Source organism: Chaetomium strumarium, assembly GCF_033439665.1.
Source record: "Chaetomium strumarium strain CBS 333.67 chromosome Unknown B0T15scaffold_4, whole genome shotgun sequence".
Classification (NCBI taxonomy): Eukaryota; Fungi; Ascomycota; class Sordariomycetes; order Sordariales; family Chaetomiaceae; genus Chaetomium; species Chaetomium strumarium.
In genome coordinates, this window is record NW_026944432.1 from 679,867 (window position 1) to 694,176 (window position 14,310).

The window sequence follows — 14,310 nt, forward strand, 5'->3', positions numbered from 1 at the left end:
GGAACCAACCCAAACCTATGCCAGAGACAACCCAAGTTACCCAAGGGACGGCACCGGGGCCGGACGTTCCCGCATTCCGTTTGGGCCCTTGAGGCTGGAAGACGGACCTGGACCCTGCCGTCGGCATGACGGGCTGAATTCCCATGCGGGCTGCTGCAGGTCACCCAACGCCCCATGCTCGGCACTTCGGAGACCATCCCCATAATACGTGGATGGCGAGAAGGACTGAGCGTCCTAGTTACACCTGGGAGAATCATTACCTTCAGAGGCTCGTTGAAAGCGACCTTGGGACATCGTTACAAGTTGTTGACGTCGTGTTGTAGGCTTGGAGCCGAGGGCAGCTGGCTGTGCAGCTCGGAGCTTGGACCTCACCCCGGAATCATCAGCAGCCAATTTCGCTTCCCCACAATCCATGCACGCGCCTGATGGGTCCCAAGCCCTGGTCGGAATTCGGCGCATCGGGTGCACTTGCACCGCGATAAAACGTCCGAGGTCTCTCCACTGTCCGTCTCGCTCCTCTACACAACATTACACCGAACCGTTCCATGGAACATCGGCCATCGGACTGGCTCTGATTATTGGTGGCGATTAGGAGATACCGCGTTTGTGCATACAGCGTGACCGTATCGTGTCGCACGGGTCAATTGGTCTCAAACCCTGAGCATCGCTGCGCCGTACACTGGGGTTCGGCAGGTCTCTCGCTCCACTTCCCCCTCCAACGCCCGAGTCCCGCTTTCGCGTGGTGACTGCCGTCGCGGGCGGCGATCGCTCGCCGTGGGCGCTCGGCATGATGCAGCACCAGGCTCCCCGATACAACGGCCTGCAACTGCAGTCGTCGCCGCAGTCTTCCCATCCAGGGCGGCATGCGCACCAGGATCCCCCGGAGAGCGACGATGGCGGCCAGCAGAGCGATGACCTCGACCACGACGACGACCAGCACGAAGGCGCTCGCCTTGGAAAGCGCAAGCGACCCATATCCGTCTCGTAAGTAGCCGTGTCCGCCGCTACAGCCGCCAGACCATCGTCCCCGTCGGCAACTCGATGCTGATGCCACCCTAGGTGTGAGCTCTGCAAGCAGCGGAAAGTATGCCCCCTCCCTACCGTGCTTGAGACTACATCATCGCCGACCGACAGCCTGCTGACCGGTACAGGTGAAATGCGACCGTGGCCAGCCGTCCTGCGGGTGGTGCAGCCGCAACGGCGCGCTCTGCGAGTACAAGGAGAGAAAAAAGCCAGGACTGCGGGCGGGCTATGGCCGCGAGTTGGAGCAGCGTCTGGACAAGCTCGAGGAAAGGCTACGGCTACACTCCGAGATTCTCCAGTCGTTGACATCGAACAATAGTCCAGGGAGCGGGCCCGGGAGCGGTGGCACCAACCTGGCACAGCACGCCGCCGCCGCGAGCGTCAGGGGCAGCAACCAGAGCCTGCCGAGCGACCATGGCACCCCTCGCGAAGCCATGCCGCCCGTGTTTTCACGGCCGGGCCACGACACTATCCGAACCCCGCAGGCGGAGACGGCGCTCTTCCTCCAAAAGCCGTCGACATCTGTCGACTTTGGACTGTCGGCCGCGTCGGGACACGACGGCTTCCACGCCGTCTCTGGCATCTCGCCGCGAAGCCACATGCAGACGGCCATGGCGCCGAGCGCCGCAGCGCAGGAGTACTATGGGACTGGACCCGCCCAGCATCTGCAGTCACCGTCTGCGACCACGCACCACTCGGGCCAGATGGCATCGGAGCAGGAACTCCCGCCGTATGACTTGCTGTACGCCTTGGCAGACCTGTACTTCAAACACGTCAACACTTGGTGCCCGATCCTGCACCGCAAGACCACGTTGGACTCTCTGTTCGGCCCGTCCATGATTGGCGAGGAGGATAAGATCCTGCTGCATGCCATCGTCGCGACCGCGATGCGGTACTCGACCGACGTGCGGCTCACCGAGGAGAGCCGGCAGCGATACCATGATGCGTCTAAGCAGCGCGTGCTGCTCTACGGCATGGAGCATCTGTCGGTCAAGTCGCTGCAAGCACTGGTGATCCTTGCCCTGGACCTCTGTGGCAGCAGCAACGGGCCGCCGGGCTGGAATATCATGGCGCTCATCACACGAGCCGTGGTGCAGCTGGGGCTGACGGTCGAGAGCAACTCCTTCTCGGTTGCCCCGAACTTCACGTCGATCTACACGCTGCGCGCCATGATCCTGCCCGAGCCCCGCGACTTCATCGAGGAGGAGTCGCGACGACGGCTCTTTTGGATGGTGTACTTACTCGACCGATATGCCACCATCGCGACGGCCTTCGAGTTTGGCATCGACGACCGCGAGATCGACCGCACGCTGCCGTGCCGCGACGACCTTTGGATGAAGAACCAGAAAGTCGAGACGCGCTGGTTCCGGGCTGCCGATGTCAAGCACGACAACCTCTGCGGCAACGGGTCCGAGCACGAAGTCGACAAGCCCGAGAACCTGGGTACATTTAGTTACTACATCGAGATCCTCGGCATACTGTCCAAAATCCACAAGTTCCTGAAAGAACCCGTCGACATCAGCGCGCTGTCGGACGTCGAGACCTGGCAGATGCGCTACAAGGAGCTTGACAACATGCTGGCGGCCTGGAAATTCGGCCTGCCGGGCGAATACGGCAACATGGCCAAACTCTTCCAGCCCGCCTCGGCCAAAACCATCAACTGCGGCTGGGTGATGCTGCACGCGACGTACCACACGGCCGTCATCCGGTTGCACTCGTCCGCCGCGTACCCGACCACCCGCTCCCCGATCTTCACGCCGAGCTACTCGGCCTCGCAGCGCTGCCACGCCGCCGTCGAGAACATCTCGGCGCTGTGCGAGTTCGTCGTCAACAACAACCTCCTCTGCAAGCTCGGCCCGCCGTTCGCTTTCACCCTCTGGGTCGCCGCCCGCGTGCTGCTCGTGCACGGCAGCACCGTCGAGCGCAAGCTCAGCCCGCAGATCGGCCCCTTCGTCGACACGCTGCGCGAGATGGGCCGGTACTGGCCGGTCGCGGCGCGCTACTGCAGCCTGCTGAGCCGCGTGCTGGACGAGCACCGCGACAGCGAGCAGCAGGGCGGCGGCCAGACGCCTAACAGCGTCCGGATCCTGGCCGACATGCGGCGCACGGCGTTCGATCTGGACTTCCTGATCAGTCGCCAGCCGCGGCATGTGCCGCCCCTCCTCGGCGCGGGGTTGAATGGGGGCAATGGAGGCAGCAATGGCGGGGGGAACGGAGGGTGGCAGAGCCGGTTTGCGAGCGTCACGCCTGCGTCGAGGACGCCGGCGCCCAACGACCTGGAGTATCTGGACGTCTTCGACTTCTTTAACGTGCCACGACTGCCGGTGGGTCCCGGCACGGGCGCAGCCGCGGATGGGAACGGGAACGGGCTGGACGCGGGTAGCGCGAACGGGACGGTGCCGGGCGAGTTTAACATTACAGATTTCATGGTGGATGCGAACCGGGACTGGCTGTTTCAGCAGGGGGAATCTAAGTTTTTGAGTTGATGGGAAGGTCAGGGCTGGAGTTAGGACTGGGTGGGAATGGAAAAAGTAACTTTTGATATCCTATGTGAGGCGCAGGCGCGATGTATTCTCATTTTATGGTATATCGATTGAAAATGCAGTAATATAGGCATGATACCTTGTCGGGGTTATCAATGTTTCGCCCCCCACCCACCTTGCGCCTCAAAACAACCCGTGGTACGGAAGGAGCAACAGCATTACGACCTTCCAATGGTTGACCGGGCATTTTCTCTGGGTCATCCGGGTCGCGGTAACGGGTCAGCATCCGGCTCAGTCCGGTAAGGATGCCTAACTCGCATGCGGGGTGCGTCAATCCCGCGGGTATTTGCCCATCTCCAAGAACCTCAACTTCACTTCTTGGCCCTTAACTCCGCAGAAGCATCTTCCCACTATCCCCCAGGACTGGTGAGAAAATGGAGAAGGGATCCGGCATCACATTGCCGCTGCCTCCACAGCCAGATACAACACGATGCCGTGGATCGCGGCGTCGCTTCCGAGTTGCCGCCCTGCTCGCGGGCATCGTGGTCCTCGGCTGCCTGACAAACCTCCGTCTCTTCAGCTATCGTCTGCGCAGCCCCGTTAGTGAAGAGCCGCACTCTGTGCAGGGCGACCACTTGAATCCCTGGGAATCCGTCAGTTGTCCCCCCCCTTCCCTCGACGGACCCATCTAAACCCAGCCACAGATCACACCCAGCCCAGAGCTCGAATGGCATCCCTGCTACACCTCCATCAACCCCTCCTTCCTCTGCGCCCGCTTCACCGTTCCCATGGACTACACCTCCTCCTCTTCTTCTGCCAACAACAACTCAGCCTCCGCTGGCAAAGTGCACATCGCCCTCCTCCTGCTCCCCTCCCAAACCCACAACCACACCCAAACCCACTCATCGCCCACGAGCAAGTTGAAGCAGCCACTGTTACTCAACCCCGGCGGACCCGGCGGGTCAGGCGTGGCACTGGCCCTGCTCGGCGGCCCGGCGCTGCAGAAGGTCCTGGGGCCAGACCAACCCATTCTGGGCTTCGACCCCCGCGGCGTGGGCTTCACTGTCCCCAGGGCCGATTGCTGGGCTGCCCCTCCTCCGCCCTCCTGCAAGCAGCACCACCACCACCACCACCGTCACCGTACTCGTGACGGTGGTGGTGATTGCGAGGAAGATGTCGCCGGCGGGATGCTGCGCCGCTTGCAGTGGGAGTCCATGACGCGGGACTTTGGCGGGCTGAACGAGAGCGATGTGGCCACGAGGCTGATCGATGCGGGTCATCGCGGGGTGAATCGGCTGTGTGGGGAGAAGGATCGTCGGCTGAAGGAGGAGGGCGGGAGTAGTAGTATACTGGGCCATGCCAGCACGCAGCATGTGGCGCGGGATATGAAGGGGATTGTTGATGCGTGGGAGAGGTGGGTTGGTAAACACGGGGCTGGGGAAGATGCTGAGGAGGGCCTGAAGGGAAAGTTGGTTTACTGGGGGTTTTCGTACGGCACGTATCTTGGTGCCACGTTTGCGAGGATGTTTCCCGAGCGGGTCGGGAGGGTGGTGTTGGATGGTGTCGTGGATGGGGAGCTGTACGAGACTCCCCTGTGGAGGGAGAGTCTGGTGGATGCGGATAAAGTGCTGGGGGAGCTGTTCCGATACTGTGTCGAGGCGGGGAGGAAGTGCGATCTGTATCGGAACGGGGATACCGCGCAGGATGTCAAGCGGCGATATGATGAGGTCATGGACCGTCTGGAGACGAGCCCCGTCACCTTTACCCACCCGGAGCACTTCTACCCGGTCTTCCTCCGCAACAACTTCGTCAAGCAGCTCGTCTTCACGACCCTGTATTCGCCGGTGAAGGGGTTCCCTGGGCTGGCCACCGTGCTGAACATCATCTACGAGGGCAAGTACGAGCTGCTGGGCGCGCTCTTCCAGGACGCGCAGCTGCTCTGCACGGTAGCGGGAAACCCGCTCGTCACAGGCACGATGACCGACGCCCAGCGCGCCATCATGTGCGGCGACAAGACGCAGTCAGTAAGTGATCCCCATCCAGGAAAACCACACTTCTCCCCGTCCTCGCTAAGCCACGACAGGTGAATATGACCCTCCCCGAGATACGCTCCGGCCACGAAGCCCTGGCGGCCACCTCCCAGTTCGGGGACATCTGGATGGAGCTGATGCTGAAGTGCAACGGCTGGGATATCTACCCATCCCACCCTCTCCCCGCTACCGAACTTTCAAAGACCAATAAACAAATCGAAACGACCCACCCAATCCTCCTCCTCTCCAACACCTACGACCCCGTCACCCCTCTCCGCGCGGCAGTCAAGACGGCGCTGCAGTTCAAGGATGCCGGCCTGGTGGAACAGCAGTCGCTCGGACACTGCACCATCTCGACGGTCTCGCGATGCATGGCGAAGGTGCTGCGGGAGTATTTTACAACCGGCAAGGTCCCGCCGCCTCCAAGGGTCGACGGTAAGGAGGAGTTCAAAGGGGAGTGGACGCGATGTGGCGTTGATGAAGTCCCCTGGGGAGCTGCTGGTCCCGATCGGGCCGGAGTCGAGACGGTGGAGGAGAGGGAGATGCTGGAGGGGTGGCGGGCGTTGCAGACCATTTTTTGGAGGATGCAGCGCTGGGCGACTGCTGATAGGGAGGGAGGGCCGGATATGGAAGCGGTGATGTCGTTGGCTAGGAGTTCGTGATCGCGTCTTGTGTCTGATTCTGAGATTGTATGCCGGCTGGATCCCGGGGCGAAGCATTGTGGGTTGTTGAGGTTCTGGTTTTGTCTTGCCGTTGACTGCTGGCAAGATTTCTTTGAGCTACGTAGCGGATTTGCGCTAAGGTTTCCCCAAATTCTGCGACTTGTATGTATGATTGTCGTGTCCACTGTACACGCACGCTCATGGATCTTCGACCGGAATCGTTGTGCTGTCGTGAAGGTCATCAATTGATCTAGACGCTGTACAAAGTAGGAGTGGGCGTACCTGGTTGTAACTGCCAAGTATAAAGACCCTTTCTCCGACATACGACATCCATGATGATCTTGTGTCGGTGACTGCTTGTAGCATCTATAGTTGGGAATTGATAATGCCGACTTAGCCTACCTCATCACAGTTGCAGCTCCAACGCCGGACACGGACACGTAGAATGATCCCAGATTAAGCTTGATTCAATTGAGAACATGGTGGTCAAGGCATGGCACTTCCAAGATCGAAGGCACGAAGCACAAGCTCGGTGTTTGGGATCTAGGGAACCTTGAGGAAGGAACTGAACTGGTCGCTCCTTCCCTTCCCGGCGATGCTGAAGAGCTGGTCGCGGCTTCCAAAGTTCAACAATACCTGGTACCGGTATAGTGTAACGGTTAACATATCGCGTTTTCACCGCGAAGCTCGGGGTTCGATTCCCCGTACCGGTGTTTTTGTAAGTTTTTGATAACTCTCCCTAATTAGGGTTAGGGCATCTAAAGGGACAATATAGGGTGACTCTTTTTGAGTACAACTAGTTTCTAGGTAGGCATTGAATCTTGATATTTTGGTACTCTAGGGCGGGCGCGCCAATAGTTTTACCGGGCATACTCGTAGTTCCTAGTTGCTTCAACCTCGATTCTACCGTCAGTAGCTCAATCTCCCGCGTAGCGACCTAGTTACATCTCGCTTTGCTATCCTAAATCTAACCTCACTCTCCAATGTGCCGCTCATATGCATCATTATGGAGATTAGCAGAAGGACGATGAGGCGCTGAAGAACTAGGTAAGTTTGAACTCGGAGCCCGGGGCCCGGACGAAAAGAAGCCTGTGAAACCTACGAAGCTAGCTGAGAAGAGATGGGGGCCAAAACCGGAGAGAAACCGGGAGAGAAACCACAGCTGCCGCAAAGCCCAAAAAGAGAAGAAGGAGGGGCATGCCAGCACGGAACCCCCTCCAGCTGGGCCCCTGGCTACCAGGAATACCGATCTGATTGCAGAACATAGCAGCGAAAGGACGCAGGAGGTTTGATTGCTGAAGTGTGTCGATCAAGTCATCCACGAGGAGTGGGACGATTATCATGAGGACCAGATGATGGGAGTATCGAGGAGCTCAAAGCACCGCTGCCGGCACGAAGCCGTCTGCACTGAAAGTTCGCACCTGGCGGCCAAGTATCCCTTAGACCCTTACCTAACCTTCACCCAACCACCAACACGCCCCCTGCCCCCCCTTACACAGCCAGCGACGCATTCACATAATTCAACAGCAGCGGCCCAATCCGCGACGCCATGAGCCTATCGCCCTCTAGGTTGGGGTGTACCCCGTCGCGCAGATACGACGTCGAGAACCCATTGTAGCAGTCGGCGATGACGATGGGCGAGTCGGTTGAGTTGAGGCCCCGCGCCCAGTCCGGGATGCGCGCGTTGATCGCCTGGATCTGCGCGTTGGAGTACGAGAGGGGGATGACTAGGTCGACCTTGACTCAGAGAACTCAACATGTCAGTCGGATGTTCTGTCTGGTGTACGTAGAAGAAAGACAAAGAACGTACGATGATCTTCATCCTCGGATTCGCCGCCCGCATGATACCGACCATCTTGGTATACGCGGCAATGATATCGTTGGTGCTGCGCCCGCGGGTCACGTCGTTGGTGCCGAGCATGAACATGACGATGTCGGCGGGCGTCTTCTGCAGCCAGTTGGCCAGGTAGCTGTTGGCGATGTCGATGGCCAGCCAGCCCGAGTGCCCCTCGTGGTGCTGGTCCCAGTTGGCCGTGCTCGGCCGGCAGTTCTGCGGGTTGCTGTTCTGCGAGCCCACATACTGCACCCTGTCGGCGTATCCGGCCGCCGCGAGCTGGTCCCAGACCAGGGCGCGCCAGCAGGTGATCTCGGTGATGCTGTCGCCGAGCGGCACTGTGCGGGGTATTAGCGGGTAGTTGGTCTCTGACTGGGTGTGCGAGAGGGTGGCCTTAACTGATTCGGAGTTTCTGAGCCTGGCGATCGGCAAGCTGCACTGGTCCTGCCACGGCCAGGCTGGCCAGGCTCAGGCTTGAGAGGATGGTTGAGATGTGCATGTCTGCGGCTGCTATCCGTCCTGGACTTGCTGACTATGCTGGTGGTTTACAGTCTTCGTCGGCACGGGGCCGGCAAGCTTCTTATCCCGTTCATCAGGGTTGCGAGAGAGTGAGATCGAGATCCCTTCCACGGTCTCCGTGTTATTTATCCGGCCGAGTGTAAATATATAGGCACCTTAGGGTGTGATGGGAGCGCTTCCAGAAGACCCGAAAGCAACGCTGCAGGAGACCGTGGAGACGACATTCTGCGTAACTATCCGTATATATCGAGCGTGAAGCCAATGTTCCCAGTCCGGGCATAGGGGAGTGAGAAGCTGGTGCTGACAACGTCCTCGAGGTCGCGAAGGCGGCAACTCCGTTTCGGGTTCGGAAGTGTCGAGTCTTCACCCCCGAATTATGGTCCAGCGGAGCTTCCATTGGTTTTGTCTGGAAGCATAGCAATTTGCAGTGTGGACTAGCTAAGCAGCCTGAATCAATGCAGCCCAATTTATCCTGAAGCTTGGGTCTTCGGATGTCTGTCACGGGAAGCAGATGCGGAGAGCACATTGGGACGAGGCCGTGCGTGCGCAGAAATTCGAATGCGCAGTTACTGGACTCATGGAGACGCCCACTGAAGCTGGTGTATCGAGCTGCAGAGCAAAAACGAGAAAAGAAGAACGGCCTTGGAAGGGCCTCCCTGCTGACAACTGTGAGATTCGAACTCACGCCTCTTGCGAGAATGCAATACTGCCCGTTTTAGGGGCAAGGATTTCCTTGAGTGCATCGCCTTAGACCACTCGGCCAAGTTGCCTAGAAACTGTTGTTCTACGAACCTTCATAAACGCTTGACAAGACACCTCTGTTGTGAGATTTCAGTGCGGCATAATCATTGGGACCTTATTGTAATTTAGGTTTAGGCCAACCAGAAGGACGCCGGTGTTTCCTTCACGGAGAAGCGGGGCGAGAATTGCTTGAGGAACGCCGAGTCAGGTAGCTTCGATACTGGGCACCAGGTGATCATCAGAACTGTAGATGTCTCGGAGAGGAATGCCCAAGCTTGCAAGGCATTGACGGCATTAGATGAGGTAATGCAACGCTAAATCTCCGGATACACATCGCTGCGCAAACGTCAGAACAGAAGCATGTATGAGACAGGTGTTGCGGCAGCACATACGTCCGTCGTCGGAGCGGCATCTCCATCCTGACCTTGCGTAGAAGGCCATGGTCAATCTCGGCAGTAGCAATCTCGGGCTCTTCGCCTGCCCCCCCAAGCGCGGCTATCACGGTACCCCACGGATCGACAATCATGCTGTGGCCGTAGCTCACACGCTTCTCGTTGTGCCTTCCGACCTGCCGTCGCTTGTCAGCCACATCTCGGTCAAGGTAGCCCCAATGGACATCTGCACACACCTGCGCGGCGGCAATGACATAACATTGTGTCTCGATCGCCCGTGCTCTCAACAGGACTTCCCAATGGGCCTTTCCTGTTGGGACTGTAAATGCGGAAGGGAAGGTGATGATATCAGCTCCAAGGCGCTTCAAGCGGAGAATGATCTCGGGGAACCGAAGCTGGATACTGTCAGCGTAGGAAATCACCGTGGAAACGGACAGAATCTAACATCAAAGCATATCGTAGAACCGACTTTCCCAACCGCAGTATCGAACGGAGGCACAATCTCGGCACCTGGCTCGACGGAGCTGAAGCGATGACAATCAGACACGATCTGGCCCCCCGAGGTCGCAGGGGCTGCTCACTTGCTCTCCTTCAGCACCGGGCCGTCCTTGATGTCGACGTCAAACAGGTGAATCTTCTGGTAACGGTGCACGATTTCGCCGCGGTCGTCAATCCACAACACGGTGTTCTTCACTCGCTGGGTGTCGAGCCCTGGCTCGTGCACACCGACATGGATCGACAACCTCTCGCGCCGGGCTTCTTCACGCAAGCCCAGGACAAACTCGCTTTCATGGACTGGCTTGACGAGCCGGACGGTCTCCTCTCCAGAGCCGGCGATGTAGTCGCTTGCTTCGGGCAGGAAAAGGGCCTGCCATTGAGGTTCAGCGTGGAAAATAAATCCAGGGGTTCGGGAGGATGAGCTACTCTGGCGCCGGCCTGGCTTGCTTTCTTAATGAGGAGGCGGCACTGGGCGAGGTTGTGCGCCATGCTGGCCGTTGATGTCAACTGCCCGACAGCCTGCTCTCATAAGCCAGGGGCACACGGTCAGCTGCAGGGTCGCCGGGGACGGTGGCATTGCGCGAAGCAAACCGCGATCCGGAGGAGCCGGCAGATACGTACAACGCGCGCCATCCTGCCTAACACACCGGAGGCTACGGAATGCTTTATCTGTAAATATGCTCCAGTTACCAACGCTTGGTCGATTCTGTTAATAAATGCGATGCTTCAAAGATTCCTGTGCTGGAGCATTGGGAAGGAACGGTTTGAAGGCCCCGCACATGCACTACGGAAACTAACTCGTACCTTAACCCTACCATCACCACTGCAGTGGGGCTCAATCTCCTACACCTCAGGTCCTCAACCATTCAAGTTTCATCATATGGTTCGCACTGGGGGCTCTTGCGAAGCCTGGCAGCCGTTACCTTGTCGGTCGCTACACGATCTCATCACGGTCCTGCTCAGACAATTTATTGCCGCAGGACTGCGCTCACAGAGTAGGTTTGCCTGGCTGCCGCCACAGCTCACTTGACAGCCGGTCACACCGTTGTCTCAGAACGCCGGGGGCTCTCGGGTACTCAGGTACTCTGGCTCACCGACTTCGGGCAAGCCCAAGCAAGATCCGAGATGCTGCAGCCGCCGATCGACACGCACACAGGCAACGATGCCGATTGGCTGCTTGCCGCCTCCCTCGCTGAGCACCCGCGCCTGCGCGGCTACGGTGCTGCAGAGTTCGTTCAACACGTGGACTAGGTCGTGATGAAAGTCGTCACTGGATAGCCCGAGATGCAAGCTGCAGGTCCGGCACAGACGCTACTCCTGGAGTTGTGCCGTGAAGCTCTGGGTCGATTGCGGCCAACACCTGCCTCTGCATTCGATGCACCACACCGGTTGTTCGACAGTCTGGAGATGCCAATGGTAGAACGTCCGACCTGGCCTGGGAGTAGCCACGTCCCAAGCGTGAAGCCCTCATCTTTTGACCATCAGAGGGAACTGCAGGGGCCGAGCTGAACACCATCGTTGCAGGTTAGGATGCACCGAATGCTGATTCACACTTCGCGGAGGGCGTATCCAACCACATTCCAACCACCCGAAAATGAGCCCGGGTGCACTCAATGACTGCAACATCAAACGGACAGTCAAGGCTCATGTCGTCATCGGTTGATGAAAGTGATACACCTAGGTAGCCATGAACATGATTTCAACTGAAACCTGTCGCGGACGTAGCGTCGGAACTTGTCGGCTGCGGTTGCACAACCTCGGCAGCCAGTACTCTCCCAGGCACATGGGGGAGTCTCTTTTCATTTTCCTATCATATAGCATCCTCTTGGCCTTCGGGATACACCGGTCGTCATTCGACTTGTCAGTTGCTTCGAGATCGGCAACGCAGCGAATTGTGGGTCGGGCGTTGAGAACAATACTAAGGGGGGCCCGGGAGAACAATCCTAAGGAAAGCGACTATCGCGGAACGCGCTTACGCACCTGAATGGCTGGGCGACGTACCACATCTCATTGTCCCTTGCAATACGCTCGCATACAGCGTGATGGTATTCTTTGAAGACATCCACCCCGAAATCTGAGGGGGGATTAGGCCAAGGGGAAATGGCCTCTCCTCCTAGGATTGTTCTTTGACAGCCAGAATAGGGGCTGGCTACGCGAGCCACTCCGACACGCCCAGAACAGTCGATTCGACGTCTAATCTCTCGTACTATTGTCACTCAGCACATGGGCCTGAGCGTCTCATATTGCTTGCTCCCGTCGAGCATTTAAGTTTCAACTGACTTAACATCCGCACTCGCTGTTGCATGTGTCGAGAGATATCGGACTGACACCGCCGCGGACTACACGGGCTGAGACGTTTTATCTGATCTTCGTATCAACACCCGGACTACCTCTTGTCCTTGAAATCTGGGAGAGATGGCGTCCAACAGTTCAACACCCCCGTTCGACCCGACGCGGCAAACCTCCTTCATCCTCTATGCAGACGGCCAGACGCAGGTCCCGTTCAACACGGCCATGATCACCCTCGTCTACACCAATGCCACCTCGCTATCCATCCTCTACGGCACACAGATCGGCGCCTGCATCGTCATGCTCGCCGTGGTGCTCGCCATGACGCCCAGAGCGCGGTTCAAGCGCACGCCCACCCTCATCAGCGTCGCGGCTCTGACGCTGAACCTGATACGCATGCTCCTCCTTGCCCTATTCTTCACCTCCACCTGGGTGAACTTCTACACCGTCGTCTCGGGCGATGCCAGCCCCATCCCCCGCGCCGATTACAACACGAGCGCGGCCACCACCGCCCTCAGTGTCCCCGTCACCATCCTTATCCTGGCGGCGCTGGTGGTGCAGGCGTGGTCCATGATGCGGCTGTGGCCGGCCAAGTACCGGGTGCCGACCACGGCCATGTCGCTGGCGCTGGTGCTGACGACGGTGGGGTTCAACTTTGCGACAACCATCTTCCAGACCCAGGCCACCCTCTACGCCGACATGTCGTACCTGAAGAACTGGGTGCGCCAGGCCTACCTCGGGCTGATCACCGCGTCCATCTGCTGGTTCTGCTTCCTGTTCAACATCCGGCTGGTCATGCACATGTGGGTCAACCGCAGCGTGCTGCCGTCTCTGCAGGGGCTGAAAGCCATGGACGTGCTGGTCATCACCAATGGCATCTTGATGTTCGTTCCCGGTATGTTTGTTTCCCCCTCACCACTGTCCCATCCCCCTTTTCGGGGACTGACTGTTTTCGGGGTGTGCAGTGGTCTTCTCCGCGCTGGAATTCGTGCAATTCTCCCGCTTCGAAGCCGCCTCGCTCACCCAGACCTCGGTGATCATCGTGCTCCCTCTGGGAACGCTCGTCGCCCAGCGCCTCGCCAACCCGGCCGCGTTCGGCACCGGCCCGGGCTCGGAAGACGCCAGCGGCCACAGTCACAACCACCACCACCACCGCACGGGCGACATGTCGTCCACCACCATCTCGAACGCGCGCTCGGGCCTGTCCACTGCCACGACCACCACCACCAAGCGGCCGCTGCTGTGGAGTATGCACAACAACAACACCAGCGGCGTGCATCGCGGCGGCGACGGCGGCGCGGTGGTCACGCATATCGCCAGCGATGGGTCGACCGAGTCTTCCGAGAAGGGGAGGGTGGACCATCATCATCACGTTCATCATCGTCATCGGCATGGGGATGTTACCTCGCCGGTGGACGCGGGGCTGGCGGACCTGGAGCGCGGCAACGGCGGCGGTGGTGGTGTCAGGGTGAATTATGGCATCGAGCGGCGGGAGGAGCGCGTGCCGAGCGGTAGCTCCTAGGGTGAGCTACTGTTTGCGTTTGACTGCGCCGTGGAAGGCGGGGAGGTTGTCTGAGCCGCGACTGTCTAGGGGGTGTTGCTTGGTTGGGTGATGAAGGCGGGGAAGGGGGGGGCAGATCGCGTTTTGCGGACACAGTTTTGGATTCTTGGTGTGAATGGCCATGCAGCTTGCGTTTAGGCTTGTTTCTTGTTCCGTTGAATTCGTTGGGCCGGGTTGGTCGCTGCTTTCATTTGTCTGTATCGCTGCGACTGGTGCGTGGTTTGTGTAACTACTTCTGGGCTGGTCTCGTGTATTGCGTCCCTTCATTCGATACAGCC

At 58.9% G+C, this 14,310-nt stretch overlaps 6 protein-coding genes and 2 non-coding genes across 8 annotated transcripts; 4 read left to right on the forward strand and 4 right to left on the reverse strand.

The window, feature by feature from the left end:
* Positions 1 to 422: 422 nt before the first annotated feature.
* Positions 423 to 1,513, reverse strand: B0T15DRAFT_190948 (uncharacterized protein). The gene has a single exon (XM_062862440.1). It carries the CDS (start codon positions 1,330 to 1,332, stop codon positions 589 to 591), a length of 744 nt encoding a protein of 247 aa, XP_062720974.1. The 5' UTR covers positions 1,333 to 1,513; the 3' UTR covers positions 423 to 588.
* Positions 964 to 3,674, forward strand: B0T15DRAFT_531603 (fungal-specific transcription factor domain-containing protein). The gene has a single exon (XM_062869259.1). The coding sequence runs from the start codon at positions 1,458 to 1,460 to the stop codon at positions 3,507 to 3,509; it is 2,052 nt and encodes a 683-aa protein (XP_062720975.1). The 5' UTR covers positions 964 to 1,457; the 3' UTR covers positions 3,510 to 3,674.
* A 13-nt stretch (positions 3,675 to 3,687) lies between these two features.
* B0T15DRAFT_531604 (TAP-like protein-domain-containing protein) lies at positions 3,688 to 6,643 on the forward strand. Its single transcript, XM_062869260.1, has 3 exons — positions 3,688 to 4,159; positions 4,211 to 5,530; positions 5,590 to 6,643. The coding sequence occupies exons 1-3, from the start codon at positions 3,941 to 3,943 to the stop codon at positions 6,196 to 6,198; spliced, it is 2,148 nt and encodes a 715-aa protein (XP_062720976.1). The 5' UTR covers positions 3,688 to 3,940; the 3' UTR covers positions 6,199 to 6,643.
* Positions 6,644 to 6,839: 196 nt separating this feature from the next.
* B0T15DRAFT_t112 lies at positions 6,840 to 6,911 on the forward strand. The gene has a single exon. It is a non-coding gene; the product is annotated as a tRNA-Glu (tRNA).
* Positions 6,912 to 7,308: 397 nt separating this feature from the next.
* On the reverse strand, positions 7,309 to 8,796 carry B0T15DRAFT_191122 (carbohydrate esterase family 3 protein). The gene is made up of 3 exons (XM_062862442.1): positions 8,432 to 8,796; positions 8,009 to 8,370; positions 7,309 to 7,935 (listed from the first exon to the last, which is right to left on the reverse strand). The coding sequence occupies exons 1-3, from the start codon at positions 8,529 to 8,531 to the stop codon at positions 7,690 to 7,692; spliced, it is 708 nt and encodes a 235-aa protein (XP_062720977.1). The 5' UTR covers positions 8,532 to 8,796; the 3' UTR covers positions 7,309 to 7,689.
* Positions 8,797 to 9,211: 415 nt separating this feature from the next.
* Positions 9,212 to 9,321, reverse strand: B0T15DRAFT_t147. Its single transcript has one exon. It is a non-coding gene; the product is annotated as a tRNA-Leu (tRNA).
* Positions 9,322 to 9,606: 285 nt separating this feature from the next.
* B0T15DRAFT_484892 (carbon-nitrogen hydrolase) lies at positions 9,607 to 10,815 on the reverse strand (the record flags this gene model as incomplete). Its single annotated transcript, XM_062866253.1, has 7 exons — positions 9,607 to 9,628; positions 9,664 to 9,860; positions 9,921 to 10,079; positions 10,130 to 10,208; positions 10,266 to 10,552; positions 10,609 to 10,701; positions 10,804 to 10,815. 7 exons carry the CDS (start codon positions 10,813 to 10,815, stop codon positions 9,607 to 9,609), a joined length of 849 nt encoding a protein of 282 aa, XP_062720978.1.
* A 1,809-nt stretch (positions 10,816 to 12,624) lies between these two features.
* B0T15DRAFT_371443 (GPCR fungal pheromone mating factor) lies at positions 12,625 to 13,576 on the forward strand (the record flags this gene model as incomplete). The annotated part of the gene is made up of 2 exons (XM_062864203.1): positions 12,625 to 13,366; positions 13,437 to 13,576. Coding segments are annotated over 2 exons (882 nt in total), but the record flags the coding sequence as incomplete, so codon positions are not given.
* Positions 13,577 to 14,310: the final 734 nt, after the last annotated feature.